Source organism: Hyperolius riggenbachi, chromosome 12 (assembly GCF_040937935.1).
Source record: "Hyperolius riggenbachi isolate aHypRig1 chromosome 12, aHypRig1.pri, whole genome shotgun sequence".
Classification (NCBI taxonomy): domain Eukaryota; kingdom Metazoa; phylum Chordata; class Amphibia; order Anura; family Hyperoliidae; genus Hyperolius; species Hyperolius riggenbachi.
The window spans coordinates 148,394,064-148,410,192 of NC_090657.1; the positions used below are offsets into that span (position 1 = coordinate 148,394,064).

Consider the following 16,129-nt stretch of genomic DNA (forward strand, 5'->3'; position numbering starts at 1 on the left):
TGTGGTGGTATGGCCAATCGACAGCGGTGTCCAGGGTATTTTCCGTGCGGCGGCAGGGGGCCAGGTGACAAGGCAAGGAGATGTACGGGAAGCCTCTGCAGGCAGGGGCGCTGTCGCTGACCGCCAATCACAGGTGTCTCCTCTCTGATAGCAGCCGGGGTCTCGAGGGCGGGACAAGTCTCTGTCATTGGGGCCAATCCCTGCACTCCCTGCTACTGAACAGTGATTGGCCCCAATGACAGAGACTTTTCCCACCCTCGAAAACCATCGGGTGCCATCAGCAAGGGAGGAGGGAGCAGGGAACGCTGTAATTAGTGGTCTAGGATTTGCTGACATTTTTTCAAAGCCATGTGGCTACTTTGTAGCCACTTCACGGCAACTGCAGCCTTCATCTTGGGTAAGTAATGGACAGTTGAGGGGGAGCATGGGGTATACTCACTAGAGGGGACATCGGGGGCAGGGACAGCGACACTGGAGGGGACATAAGGGGCAGGAGACAGCAACAATGGAGGGGACAGAGGGGCAAGGAACAGCAATGGGACTGAAGAGAAAGCACAGCGGACACTGAAGGGCACAAGGGAGACAGAAAATGTAGTATTCTGACTATAAGATGCACACTTTTTTCCCCCCACTTTTGGGGGCGAAAAAGTGTGTCTTATAGTCCAAAAATACAGTATTTCTTACAAACCTGGGTTGCTATTAGACAACCACAGTATTAGGTAGGTGGAGAATTCCATCTCCACACAGATTGGGTATCCTCTTCAGGATAGGTTGGGTCACAGTCCAGAAAAAGAACCACTGAGCAATTATCTCAGGGGACACCCCTGGGGGGAGAGGAAAATTTACACAAAATGAGAGGAGGCACCCCAATGTTGCATGCATTGGGTAAACGTGGGTAATGAAACAGCCTTACCTCAGGTAGGAGGTTTAAAGATAATTTTATTGGACAAGGAGAAATAAAATCATGAAAGTGTAGAACTTACAAGACACAGAACATTTATATCGCACTTTTCTCCTGGCGGACTTAAAAAGGCCAGAGCTGCAGCCACTAGGGGGCGATCTATAAGCGGCAGCAGCGTTAGGGAGTCTTACCTATACAGCTCAGAGTCCTCCGTTCCTTACTGAATAGGTGCTGTCTTACTGAACAGGAAGAGCAGAGATTTGAACCCTGGTCTTCTTATCCAATACACTATCCAGCTTAAGAACAACTGTGCAAAAACAAAATAAAAAAAAAAATCTATAGGCAACTTCCCTTCAAAGACTATTCCTTACATATGATTTGTTTGCACATTTCATGTAGTTTTTAGAACATTCGTTACACCGTTCCACATGCACGGCTATGCTTTCTTGGTCCTCTCATTCTAATATTTGTATTACGGTACATATTAGTTGTATTGGCTGCATTTCTCCACAGTAGAGGTAAGTCAACCACTACCTACTTTTTAAATGATTTTTTTTTTTTAACTTATTTTCAGGCACCTCCATCCTTCAGTGACTACTGAAGAAAGAGAAGTCTAGCATCAAAATACCGATAGAGATAAATTATAGCAAAACTCTTGGATGAATTGGGCCCATTTAGACTTCCATAGCAAAGAGCCGTAGAAGTAAACAATGCAAATTCACAGACTGAACTTGCTGTGAAAATACTTATTGGCAGCAGCAATTAAGATTATTATCGTTTACATAAATTGGAATTTTTGTGCTACCATTTTCCTCTGAAATGCTTATTCATGAAGTTATTACATCTGGAAGGCAGTATTTACTGGTATGTATGCATGCGTGCATACATACATACATACATACATGAAAAACAGTGTCTGGAAGCCGAAAAATGTCTCATCCTGCTCCTGCAAAACTTAAGGCGTTGGTAATTACTATGCCCCCTCCAGGCCCCCATGGACTTATGTGAAAGACTTAATTCGGCTGCCAAAGTACGTTGTTTATAATGTAATTTGGGCTCTATCTTTTGATAACACCCAAATTACTGTCTAAGCGCCACTATAGCTGTAATTCACATTAAGGCCTATGGCGGGGGCATGGTGCACCCTTATTTCCCTGCGCTGTCTCGGTATGCAGGTAGCATCAGTTACTCAATATTGGAAGGAATGCATCATGCTGTCATGGTGGCACACGTTTGTGAGCAAATTATAACTCGGATCAAAGCTTGCTGTAAAAACCATGCAAGAGATGAGGTAAATAGAGATTTTAATATTTTAATAAATTAATTAACAGACCACAATTTACCACAACCCACAATATAATTTGCTAATAAAGTAAGTCGGCTGACAGCTGTTCTTATGAATGAAGATGGTCAGAAATAGTAAAACTGGTTAGTTTTAAGAAACAAACAAAAACAATGCACTATTGTGCATTTTAGAAGTGCAAAATGTACGCATCACGACTCATACAGCTGTCATTTATGGAATTTACAGAACGCATTATGGTAGCCCCTATGAAACAAAGAGTTAAGTATATAGAACATGGCAGAGATGGGATTAAGCGATGGAAAGAGGAGAACATTTTTTTCTTTAAACGCTTAACTCTGTATAAGTCAAAGCAAAATAAGTAATGAGGAAGGCCATGGTCTACCATCATGTACTGTACTATGGCCTCTCTCTACACTGGTGCAAAGCCCAGAGGATGGCATTGAAGGAGAGTTGCTGGAAAATAGTATATAATCGTATATAAAGCTCCAATGAACAGTAAAAATGAATAATCCAATAAAAATGACTTATTTCTATAATAATTTCTGCTGGTTTCCATCTTCACTGTTTCTCTGTGATGCCAGAAGCTTCATCACTTCTGCCCTTTTCATTTTATTTTTTTCCCTCCCTACTGCTCCAGCTTACTGTCCCTCCCACAGCAAACATTATCATCTACACAACAGGCTTACATCAGTGTTAACTCTCCTAAAGGGAGGGGGGATTCATTTAACTTCTGGTCATAGTGTCTGAATCTCTTATCTGAAATAGGAAACTTTCTGTTATTTGCACACTGAGATAAGGTGGTTATTCTAGCTGGGAAAAAAAAACTTCCCACAATCCAGCGGGCATTGCACAATTCTGGCAGTTAGGCAAAGGCCCCCTGAACAGGAAAAAAATATTTAAATTATGGGACATATAGGGGGTCCCTATATATCCCACAATTATTATTATTATTATATTTATTTTTGGGAACTAACTTTGTTGGCAATTTTTTATTTTGGGATTCTAAAACATTCTGCCTCAAAGAAACTTAAAAAGCTTTAAATACCTTTAAAACTTTAGTTCACACTTTAATATTTAATTGCAATTCATGCAATTACCATATACAGTATACCCACATTTAAAATAGATTCAAGTATAAACTAAGCCCCACATTACCTGAGAAAACAACTGAAAATGATCAACTATAAAACGAAAAGGGGGCATCACTACCCCACCTCCATAATCACTCTACAACCACATGCAGAATACACATATGAAGCACACTAGTGGTATATTGCTATACGTTTGATTGTTCCATTTATCTGGTGTCCTCTGTTTAGTTGTTTCCCATCTGCTTGTCCTACCACCACCAATCTTTGTTCTGGATTCTGTGGTCAATGATAAGTGACAGAAGGTGGAGCTCAAAAGGTGGCTGAACAGCAAGAGTGCAAAAAAAACACATAGGAAGGCAAGAGACGAACAGAGAATTTGGACTGAAATATAGCAAAACCAATCTCTCTCTCGCACACACAATGTTTCATTTGCATGTGCAATGGCTGGAGAAGCATTGGGGTCAGTGGGAAATCCAGAGATGCTGCTCTGGCTTGACATGTACACATTGCATAGGAGCTGGGGTGGAGAATTTCTGACGCAAATATAAGTTGAGAGTTGATATACAGTGCTGAGGGCCTAACACCTCAGTTTATATTAGAGTTTACATTCCATTAAAATAATGCATTTAAAATTATACTGGAAAACTGTGTAGTGACTTATGCCAACAAAGGGTGGAGGCTGGGGGTGCAATCATAGTGCCGACAGAAAGACTGCTGGGGAAGGGAGAAGGAGAGTGCAAGGAGGCTGCAAGGTGGCAGTGATCAGTGATGAGGAGCTGCCCATCTGTGATCTGCTGCTAATAGTTTCTGCATTATCACTTCACAGGTAGGACTTACAAACGATGAACCGATATGAACGGCATGAAAATGTGAAATTTGATTACGTGGGAACAAGTGACTAATTTTCAAAGAGACCTTGTAGTGTTTGAGAAAATCAATTAAAAAAAATTGTTTTTCAAACCAGTAAAATTACACTTTGTCACACTACACGGAGGGCAAAGGGGGGCAGAGGTGACACAGTGGAGGGCCAGATAAGGCACTGGGAAACAGCTAAAGGTTTTGATTGGCTAAAGGCAACACCCTCACTTGGTCAGTGCCGATTTGTACATTAGGAAAAGTTTGATGGATTACAAAAAAGACCTACAAATCAAAGAGTCTATGGAAGTCCATGTGAAAAAACTGCTCATTGTTCTTGGTCTATCGAGTGGAGCAGAAATGGGTGATAAAGTTGATGTACGGAGGTGCCACTTCTTCACTAAAGACAGATGCCAGCACCTGCCAGTCCATGTCCATACACAGGAAGTAAACAAATGCTGCAGAGCCCAACAGGATACAGAAAGGATGATAGCCACTGGCTTCAACACAGCAGTTTCTTAGCCCCATAAAAGGTTTCGGCAGCATCTTCCTTCCACGCAGGATGCACCTCAATGGTACCATCTTCATATTGAGCTTGGGAAACACTGGTAGTTGGCCTCATTGATCTGTAGAAGATCACCATGATTTTAACACTAAAGTTCTGAACTGTTCAGTCACGTGTCCTCCTCTTCATCATCATCATCATCCCCTCCCCTGAGTAACATCTCCATGTCTGTGCTCAGAGATATCCTGTGCTCTTTGTGCATTTCCTCTCCTGGGTAAATAAGAAAAAACATTTGCATGAATGGTGATCTGTATCTCCTGAACAATGTACTGTAAGCAGAATGTCATATAAGCTTTAATATGTCTTAAAGGAGAACTCAAAGGCTTCAATTCATCAACAGGGATTCGATAGCTGAAATCCTTTCATTAAAAGTCCACTTTCGAGGGCTCAGTCTTGGGTGGTGAGAGTGCCTGGGGCCTGCCTGTTTTTCCTCTGCTGTATTTTTCACATATGTAAAGCTCAGCGATTTATCTTAGCGGTGATCAATCTGCTAGATACAGAGGACCTCAATTAAAGTCCCTGACAAAATCACAGGAAAAAGTCCACAGGAAGGTCAGCACCACCGAATTATAAAACGCTCTTTTATTGGAAAAAAATCAAAAAGCTATGATGTAGTTATTTTTGGCTCCTTGTAATGTTGAAGCCCTATTTAGTAACCATCAACCTTATTTTGGTGGAGAGACTTTTTGCAAATAGGGTGGGTTCACCATTCATGACAAGATCATATTATTTCTTTATTTAGTCTATTATAACGGGGCAAGCATGATGTTCCAGCTTTGACACTATTGAAGACATCCCACAAAGTAATCTGCAACGTTACTTAGATCATACACTTTCATAAGGCACATTTCTTAAGCACCAGAAGTTTAAGCAAAAATAGCAACTACTAATTAAAAAGACAAATATAATTCAAAGTATGACAGCAATAAACAGTTCTCATTCTATCTTAAGAATAAGAATGACATCTGCCCATTTATGCCTTGTGCTGGAGAATTATTTCCCAACATGTTAATTAGATTCATATTTCTTAACCTCTTGAGGACTGCAGTGCTAAACCCCCCTAGTGACTAGGCCATTTTTAGTGAAATGTGCCACTGCAGCTTTAAGACTAAGCTGCAGATGCGCACAACACAGCACACCAGTGATTTCCCCCCCTTTCTCCCCACCAACAGAGCTCTCTGTTGGTGGGGTCTGATCGCCCCCAGATTGTTTATTTTTTTTTTTTATAAATATTTTTGTTACTGTTTTTTTATCAAAAACAGTATGTCTCTTTAAACCTATTCCCTCCCTCCCTCCCCACAGCCAGTCAATTATGGCGATCGGCTGTCATAGGCTTCTGCCTATGAGAGCCGATCGCTCTCCAGTGTCCCAGGGGGACAGCCGTATCACACGGCTGTCCTCAGTACAGCGCTGCTGACGATCGCAGCGCTGTACATGCAAATAGACGGCGATCACGCCGTCTAACAGTCTCCCTGAAGGCGGGGCGGAATTCTGCCCCCCAAGCAGGAGATGTGCGCGCAGCCTGCGCGCGATCTCCTGCATTAGCTGGCCCTAGGACTTTACGCCAATCGGCGTTAGGCGGTCCTGGGGCTGCCGCCGCGGCCACGCCAATCGACGTGACGCGGTCGGAAACAGGTTAAAGAGACTCTGAAGCGAGAATAAATCTCGCTTCAGAGCTCATAGTTAGCAGGGGCATGTGTGCCCCTGCTAAAACGCCGCTATCCCGCGGCTAAACGGGGGTCCCTTCACCCCCGCAAAACTTGGTCGTAAAATTTTCTCTTCCTGGAGGCAGGGCTAACAGCTGCAGCCCTGCCTCTCAGCAAGTCTATCAGACGCGCATCGCCGCCTCTCCCCCGCCTCTCTCAGTGAAGGAAGACTGAGAGGAGCGGGAGAGAGGCCGAGTTACGCGTCTGATAGACGCGCATGAGGCAGGGCTGCGGCGGTTAGCCCTGCCCCAATGCGGAAGCGCTCCCCGGCTGTACGGAGGGGATATGGGGGTGAGGGGACCCCCGTTAAGCCGCGGGATAGCGGTGTTTTAGCAGGGGCACACATGCCCCTGCTATCTATGAGGTCTGAAGCGAGATTTATTCTCGCTTCAGACTCTCTTTAATGTCCCCAGGAAATTGACCTCATAACAAACCCTTGATCCATATAGCAGTAGAGTTTGAGTATGCTAATTTTTCATATTAAAGTATCTGGATCTATCCATATGGACTTACGGTATTTGAAGTAGTAGAAGATGCCCAACCTGTAAGTATTGTTTTCCCGCTAGACAGTGTTTATCGGGACGTGACCCAAAAATCATGGAGAAAGGATGTGCATAAGTGAAGCTCCCATTTCTTTTACCATATTAGAAAATCTAAACTAACTCCACATCTGTCCCATTTGCTTCTACAACTGACTGGGTAAACAACAAATACAAAAATGCCCACCATAAACACCAGGAACGTTGCATCGGTGGAGAGGAATCGCATCAGGTACATCGTATAGGGGAGGAACCACTAGACACCAGGAACACTGTACGAGGTGAGGAAGCAAGGACTCCTGGAAACCAGGTAAGCTGTATGGGGGCAGGGACCTTGACACCAGGTACACTTTCTGGTTGGGGGAGGGAACCTCAAAATATTAGGTACACTGTATGGGAAAGGGAGGACAGAGATGGCACAGTGTTCCAACTTAATTAAGAATGGTTTCAGGTTAAGAAGGCACCTACAGTACCTATTCGGTTTGTTAACTGGGTACTACCTGAATTTCGGTTAATACTTGGATTGGTTTATATTCAAGGACACAATAGGTTTATTTTCAGTTCAGGTTTGCTTTAAGTATTTTGCAGTGTCACAATGGGGATAATGTGGTATCTGAGTTGCTCTACCAGATTTACAATCCTAAATTACTTAATTAACTTCTGATGAAATTATACTTTCTTGTAATAACACATTAACTGTCCGGAGTTGGAATGTGTGGGGTTACACGAGGTGAAGAGGCACACAGTAGTCAACTACATCAATCACTACAAACCAAACATTATTGCATTGCAGGAGACATGTGACAAAGTGAAAGCCTTGGTTGGGCCTATGATGTCTGTTACTCACAATATTCTAGATTTTCAGATAACCTAGCAAGCTCATGGTAAACCAGAACTCCTAGGAGTGTGTAAGGGGCTATAAAGGACAAAAAAAAAACCCTCTTACTAAAATGCTATTAAAAACAGAAATTTGCTTTCTTAAAATAGAATGTATTTGCAATTATTCAGGATGGAGGAGTGTAGAGATGCTGAAATCCGATCTTGGATGAAATCCGGATAGTTGTTATTATTATTTAGTATTTATATAGCGCCGGCATATTACGCAGCGCTGTACAGTGTGTATATATATATATATATATATATATATATATATATATATATATATATATATATATATATATATATATATATATATATACATACTGTCGGCGCCTCCCACAATGCGGTCCAAGTGGCGGTCACGTGATTACAAAAACGTCCTCCTTCAGGTTGGAAGGAGGAAGTGTTTGTAGTCATGTGACGTGCGTGGACCTCATCCTGGGAGGCCCCGAGGGACGGACCTAAGAAGACGTCAGATAGGTAAGATTAACCCCACAGTACAGGTGATTTGATTTAACAGGATGATATCCGGATAACAACTATGCGGATTTCATCCAACATCGGATTTCAGCATCTCAAGAGGTGTCGCACAATGCATTACTTTTTGAATATGCAAATTATCACTTTGTTGTCCCTGATATCTAAACATACCGCCAGAACCACCAGAATGCAATGATATGTCAGCTTGTCAATTGTACAGCGCAACAAATAATCCAACATGTATCCATGCCATGCACTGTTGAGGACCAGCGGCTCTGGAGGTGTGTTTAGTGTGTTTTGCCATGCACTGTTGAGGACCAGCGGCTCTGGAGGTGTGTTTAATTATCATGTGTGTTTAGTTAACATGTATCCATGCCATGCACTGTTGAGGACCAGCGGCTCTGGAGGTGTGTTTAGTGTGTTTTGCCATGCACTGTTGAGGACCAGCGGCTCTGGAGGTGTGTTTAGTTATCAGGGACAACAAAGGAATGATCTTCATATACTGCAGAGATGCAATGTGGGAGACCTCATATGCTCACTCCAACATGAACAACTGCAAACACCATCTGTTATAAGAAGGCAATATTCTAGAGAAGTCTTCGTTTTAATTAATAGAACCACCCTCTTTCAAATACTAACTACAAAAACAGACCCTAAAGGGTACATATGTGTTTTAAAAGTGCAACACTGCAGGTGAACCATGATTCTACTTTTCTCATTACCTAAATATTTTTTACCTGTGAAAAAGAGACTAGAACATGTGCAACCCAGCACCAGTTCATTGTCCCAGCCTTAACAACAAACCTACTACTTTTAGGGCCCATTTCCACTATCGCAAACCCGCATGCGTTGCCCGCATGTGGATTCGCACAGCCGATGCAAGTGGGTGGCCCTGTTTCCACTTGTCAGTTTTGCTGTGCGTTTTTCTGTGCAGGATTTTTCTGCACAGCACAGCCCTCAGAATTCGCCTGCGTGTGGAATGCAGGCGAATCGCACGCAATGTATTTAATAGGGAAAGCGCATGCGTTTTCCCCATGCGTTTTTTGCCGTGAATTCGCATGCGATTTCGCATAGGTACCCATGTTAATTCACACAGGCAGTGACATGGTTAAAATCGCATCACCCTTACCTATGCGAGATCGCGGCAAAAAACGCATGCGGAATCGCAACTGCATGTGATTTGCCTGCGGTGATTCGCCGGCGATTCCGCAACGCAATAGTGGAAACGGGCCCTCACACCTTTGATGAATGAACTCTCCATAGTGGCTATCTAGAGACATCTTAACCACTTCAACCCAAAGCAGTTTTTACCTTAACGGACAAGAGCGATTTTCACCTTTCAGTGCTCATCCCTTTCATTTGCCAATAGCTTAATCACTACTAATCACAATGAAGTGATCTGTATCTTGTTTTTTTCATCACCAATTAGGCTTTTTGAGGTTGATATTTGTTTACAGCAATTACTTTATTTTCTATGCATTTTAAAGGGAAAACAAGCAAAACATGAAGAAATACACTATTTCTCCAATTTCATCCCTTATAGTTTTAATATAAACACTGCTACTGTACATAAAACCCACACATTTTATATGCATATTTGTCCTGGTTATCACAACATTTTAATTATGTCCCTAGTACAAAGTATGGTGACAATATAGTATTTGGACATACAGGTGTATTTTTCTATGGTGTTATTTTTCCCTCACTAATCTCAACTCTGCTTGTCATTAAGTGGTTAAAGTGAATCTGAGGTGAGCGTAATATAGAGGTTGCCATATTTATTTCCTCAATACCAGTTGCCTGGCAGTCCTGCTGATCTGGCATCAGTAGTAGTCATAACCCTAAAACTAGCTTGCGGCTAATCCAGTCAGACTTGAGACAAAACACCTGATCTACATGCTTGTTCATGGCATATGGCCTCCAGATTACTCTCCCCTTGGATTCCCTTTAAATCACAGCACTAATTTTAGACACTTTTCTTATCTACCCAAACGCTATGCAGATTCAATTTTTTTTAATTTCATTTCTACAACTATACACCCTCCTCCCATTGCTCTCTTTCTTAAAGCGGATCCGAGATGAAAAACTAAATATAACAAGTGACTTGTCTATACATCTTATGTAAAGTTTAGATAGTTTACACAGCAAATCTATCTTCAAACAGCTTCAACAGTATATTAATATGTTTTCCTGTGATACAATGGGAGCAGACATGTTTTCTGCTTGTCATTATTACACAATTACACACACAGGCAAGCTTATCTGTATCTAGGCATGCTAATCTGCATATTCTGTGAAAACTCCACTCTTATCTCCTCCATTACACAGGCAACTGATCTGTATCTGCACTGCAGCTCTCAGATTGTGAAAACTCTGCCTCTGAAATCTATAGCTAGCAACACCTTTTTCACCTGCCCAGACTGAAATCCCACAATCCCTTGCAAGCGCCAAGGCACTCTGGAGAAGCTGTGGGTGTGGTTTGTTTAGTTTATAGGAAATTAGGGTATTAAAACAAAACAAGTATTTGGCTTGAGGAATGCCCTATAAACTATATGTAAGGAACACAATTATGCAAGGAGTAAAAGTTCATCTCGGAACCATTTCTCCAAATCTTATCACCTCACACACTCCCTTCCTCTCTGTCTTAGGCACATATCCAACTTCAATTTAAGTTCTCCTGATAACCTTATTTCACTTCTTTCCCATTCTCCCTCACTTATATATGATTCCCGATGTAATGCCTGCTCTGTCTGTAAGAAATTCTGCCACATCCACAAGCCTTACATTTTGCTTAATGCTTCATACACACTTGAGATAAAAGTCTTTGGAAAAGGCAAGACACAGATCGATTTTACCCCCTTCCATGTAGTATGAGAGCCATACTCTACACAGTCTATTCTATGGAGCTGAACTCCCCATCAGATCAAATCTTTGCAAGATGTTGCACACACTCAAAAGATCAGTATCTGCAAAAGATCTGTTCCTGCAAAAGATCCGTTCCTGCAAAATGCATTAATAGTCTGCAGATCCTCATACACACCTTGTTTAACAGACAATCATCTGCAGATCATATCCACCAGGATGGATTTTCAGATCTGCAGATGATTGCCAGATATGCAGATGAAGTCTGTTAAACAAGGTGTGTATGGTGATCTGCAGATCTCATAGACTATGAATGCATTTTGCAGGAATGGATCTTTTGCAGGAACAGATCTTTTGCAGATAATGATATTTTGAGTGTGTATGGGCATCTTTGTGTGCAGCATCCTGCAAAGATTTTATCTGATGGGGAGTTCAGCTCCATAGAATAGACTGTGTAGGTATGGCTCTCATACTACATGGAATAGGGTAAAATTGGTCTGTGATCTTTCATTTTCCAAAGACTTTTATCTCAAGTGTGTATGAAGCATAAGGCTGTTACTTTCCTTGGAGTCTTTGAAACCTCCCTGACTCCATCTGACACTGTCTCACCTGCTGTGCTGTCTTAAAGAGACACTGAAGCAAAAAATAAATTATGATATAATGATTTGTATGCGTAGTACAGCTAAGAAATAAAATATTAGGAGCAGAGACATAAGTCTAATATTGTTTCCAGTACAGGAGGAGTTAAGAAACGCCAGTTATCTATGCAAAAAAGCCATTGAGCTCCACGTCTTTCAAAGTCGCAGAGAGCTCTGTCTTTTGAAGCTTGTTATCTCAAGTGTCTTTCAATACTTTCTTTTTCTCTGCAGAGATGCAAAAGTTCACTGGCCTGCTCTGCAAAATCATTTAGAATGCTGAGTAGTGTGTAAACTGCAAATATTAGAGAATGATGCAATGTTATAAAACACTATATAACTGAAAATAAAAATATGAGAAGATTTTCTTTGCTACTAATATTCTAGTAATTATCCATACTACACATACAATTCATTACATCATTTTTTTCCCGCTTCAGTGTCTCTTTAAGCAGGGTTATACTTTAGTCATACCCCTAGAAATGTAAATATAGTGGTGGTCATTCTTCTTTCTGATCACTGCTCACTCAAACCTGTTCTTTCTTACATCTATATATATCTGGCCAGCCATTGTGCAGTGGCTTACTCACATAGCCAATATGTGAACAACTATTTAAATAAAAAGAACACTATCAAAGTTTAACTTCTTTTCCTGATCCCCTTTAACCACTTAAGGACCGGGCTCACTTTCAGCTTTCTGTGCTGAGTGGACTCTACAGCCCACAGCACAGATCGTAATTGAGCCAGGGCGACCAGACTTCCCCCCCTTTTTTCCCCGGCTATTATGGTTCAGCGGGGGGGGGCTCCTCAAAGCCCTCTTCCGCAGCGATTTCCGCCCTCCCTCTACTTCCCTACCTCTCCCGTGGCTTGTGGGCTGCGCAGGACGGATATCCGTCCTGCGCCGTGTAGTATAGGCTTTAGCCTATCAGAATGCGGCGATCCCCGGCCAATCAGAGGCCGGGGATCGCCGATCTCATACGGCGCAGCAGCGCAGTATGATGTAAACAGCAGGGATTTCTTCCCCACGTGTTTACATTACGCGTGCGAGCTGCGATCGGCGGCTCGCACACTGTTCACGGAGACACCCTCCGTGAACTAGCATGGAAAGGCCGCTCGATCGAGCGGCCGTTTCCATGGGAAACCACTAACGACCCGCCGACGCCTATCGGCGTTAGGCGGTCGTTAAGTGGTTAATAGGCAGAAAGGACTTAGTAAAGATACATAGATGTATTTTTTTCTTTTACTACCACTGTCAGATCTTACATACGCAGTGCTAGGAGTGGAGTCTTGTGACGAGCTGTGCGTGGTAAGGCAACAAGAATGTTTAAGAAGTTCTCTGCCCTGTCCTGCTTGGATAAAAAATCTATGCTATGCTGCGGGCAGGCAGCTCTATTTAGATTTTCATTGAATGGTGAACTTCTTACACAGTCTTATGCAGGAGAACAGAGGCGCCAAAAGGATAAAAGGAAGCTAAATGAGCTTGAAAACCAAATTCTTGGTAAATAGAGGAGGTAGTGGTGGACTTACATCCTACAAGTAGACACACAACGACTGTAGCAAAGACAGTCAATATATTTTATTTATGAACTCCAAACATGCAACGCGTTTCACAGGTTTGATCCCGCTTCATCAGGCAATAACAACGGAGCAATAGCATATGTGGTCAGTAGAAGAGCCAGGCACCTCTTCTACACCTCTTTTTTCTTACACAGTCTACATGCAATCTGCCTCCGCCCACAGCATATCATGGATTGTTTATCCAATCAGGACATGGCAGAGGTAGAGAGCTTCTTACACATTCTTGTTGCCTTGCCACGCACAGACCGTCACCCGACTCCACTCCTAGCACTGCATATATAAGATCTGATAAAGTGACAGTGGTAGTAAAAGAAAAAGAAAATCTGTGTGCCATTACAAAGTCCCTTCTGCCTATTAAATAACAGCTGAAGTGAGAGGGATATGAAGGCTGCCATATTTATTTCCATGTAAGCAATGCCAGTTGCCTGGTCCTCCTGCTGATCCTCTGCCTCTAATACTATTAGCCATAGCCCCTGAACAAGCATGCAGCAGATCAGGTGTTTCTGACATTATTGTCAGATCTGACAAGACTAGCTGCATGCTTGTTTCTGGTGTTATTCAGATACTAGGGCAGAGAAATAGATCAGTAGGGCTGCCAGGCAACTGGTATTGATGGAAAGGAAATAAATATGGCAGCCTCCGTATACCTCTCCAGTGTTCTCCCCAGAATTTTTTTCCAGCTGGGTGGCATGAAAAATTAGCCGGGTTGGCGTGATGAAAGAATGCAGGGCCGGTGAGCCGATGACAGCCAGGTGCTCACTAAAACTAGCCGGGTGGAGCACCCGGCTAAAAGAGCCTAGGGAGAACACTGCTCTCACTTCAGTTAACCTTTAAAGAGGATCAGGAAAAAAAAGTAAAACTTAGATAGTGTTCCTTTAAATTTTTAGACTTTGTCCGGGTAGAATGTGAAATAACAGAACCTAGTTGGCCAAGTTCCGATGCCGTTTTCAAGAGTAGCAGAAGCGGCAAGAGCCAGCTGAGAGATAACTGAAGAGAAATGGTGAAGAGCTGGGACCTGAAGTCCCGAATGAGGGATCATAATAGGACAGAGCTCACAGATGAAATTTGAAGTGGACAGGTGAGCAGACATCAGACGAAAACAAATGGCATGGAGAGAAGGAGGTGCAGAGCAGAGTCCGGAAGGGAAAAGAGGTGAGAGAACGAGAGAAAGAGCGAGATTGAGAGAGAAAGAGAGAGAAAGAAAGAGCGAGAGAGAGAGAAAGAAAGAGTGAGAGAAGAGAGAGAGAGAGAGAGAGAGAGAGAGAGAGAGAGAGAGAGAGAGAGAGAGAGAGAGAGAGAGAAAGGAGGGGGCAGAGGATCTGGTATCAGTGGCCCTTCATGCCATGTCCTCTCCACCTGCTTACCACAGCTGTACTTTGCTCGCCGCTGCTACTGAAAAGCTTTGTTCGGGAGTTGGCCGGCTTGGTCCAAAAATGTCAATAAGCAGAAGTTGTGTTTGCATATTGGCCAGCCAGATCCTGAAATGGCCAACTTCAGGTTCTGACAGTAACATATACAATACGTATAGCAGGCAAACAGCCAATGAGATATGCTTTGTAGACCTCTCAGTTTAATATCATAACATACATTTTAAAATACACAGAAATGAACTGGACACTATGGTTTGGCGGAATGAAAAAGGGTTCAGGAATTTGTTACCAATCTGCATGCAAAATATAGTGTTATTGCTAAGGAAAGGGATATTGGGGAGTTTTATGAGATTCCTTTAAGTGTTTTCTTTCCATTATTCTGCCAACTAGGGGGTCTGATGAACAATAATCAATTCTAGAGAGTAGGGGAGAAGCAAAAAGGAAAACCCTGCAAGCAAGATCTGGTGTATTATCATTCACAGTTTTTCAGTTAACTATCATATACCGAATATACACATCAGTTATGTCAGGTTTCCTCTCCTCTGGTGTACCTATTATTCAGCCACCGGGAGATTTGGGCGCAGGGTAAAGCCGATAAAAGGCTCCTGCACAAGTCCCGGCAGCGTTAATTACTATTCCCCCTCCAGGTCGCCATGGTTGGTGGGGAAAGATGTAATTCAACTTCCAGCTATTGCTGGCGGTCAAATTAGTGTTTTTGTAAGTAATTTGTGCTCCATTATTTGACTCACAAATTACTCACTGAGCGTCGCTATAGCCGTAATTTCTATTACGGCCTATGGTGGCACCAGCTGCGGCCCAAATCTCCAGCGCTGTTTTTACAGTGCTCCCTCCTCTGATCTGAATGATGATAGCTTGTTTGCAAAAACATTACCAACACCCGCCGGTTATATGTGTGCAAAGTCTTGCAATTGCTTGTGAGGTTATGCATCGAGGAGGGGAGACTTTGCAGTTTGCAGTAGGAAAAGTGTGTGAGCAATTTTAAGTCACCTAACTTTGGTAACAGGAAATAACAGGCCTTATAGGTCATTAGTCTATATGAGCAGGTGCACAGATGAAGCCAGCACATCTACACAATTTCTCAATCTGAAACTAATTTCCAAAATGTAATACTTGCAATTTACGCCAATCGACATGATTGTTTTCAGAATTTGCTCTGCTGAATTCTGGGTTTAGATTGGCCTTAAGCTCATGTTTACCTTTGGAATTGGTGGTCTTGAGAGCGACATGCAAACCGATACCAGAGATACAGACTGCAAACCCCAACCAGTTAAGTAGACTCATTTTATCTCCCAGCAAATGTGTTGCCAAAAGCAGAACACAAAGTTCCTGAAAAAAAAATAC

At 42.6% G+C, this 16,129-nt stretch overlaps 1 protein-coding gene across 6 annotated transcripts in view; it reads right to left on the reverse strand.

The window, feature by feature from the left end:
• Positions 1 to 928: 928 nt before the first annotated feature.
• The window catches only part of SLC35C2 (solute carrier family 35 member C2), a 47,522-nt gene continuing 32,321 nt past the window's right edge, over positions 929 to 16,129 (reverse strand). For all 6 annotated transcript variants that reach the window (XM_068264393.1, XM_068264392.1, XM_068264394.1 and 3 more), the window contains 2 exons: positions 15,985 to 16,114; positions 929 to 4,928 (listed from right to left, as the gene is read on the reverse strand). In XM_068264393.1, the coding sequence (XP_068120494.1) occupies positions 4,828 to 4,928; positions 15,985 to 16,114 (231 nt within the window). In that variant the 3' untranslated portion in view covers positions 929 to 4,827. The remainder of the gene's footprint in view (positions 4,929 to 15,984; positions 16,115 to 16,129) is intronic.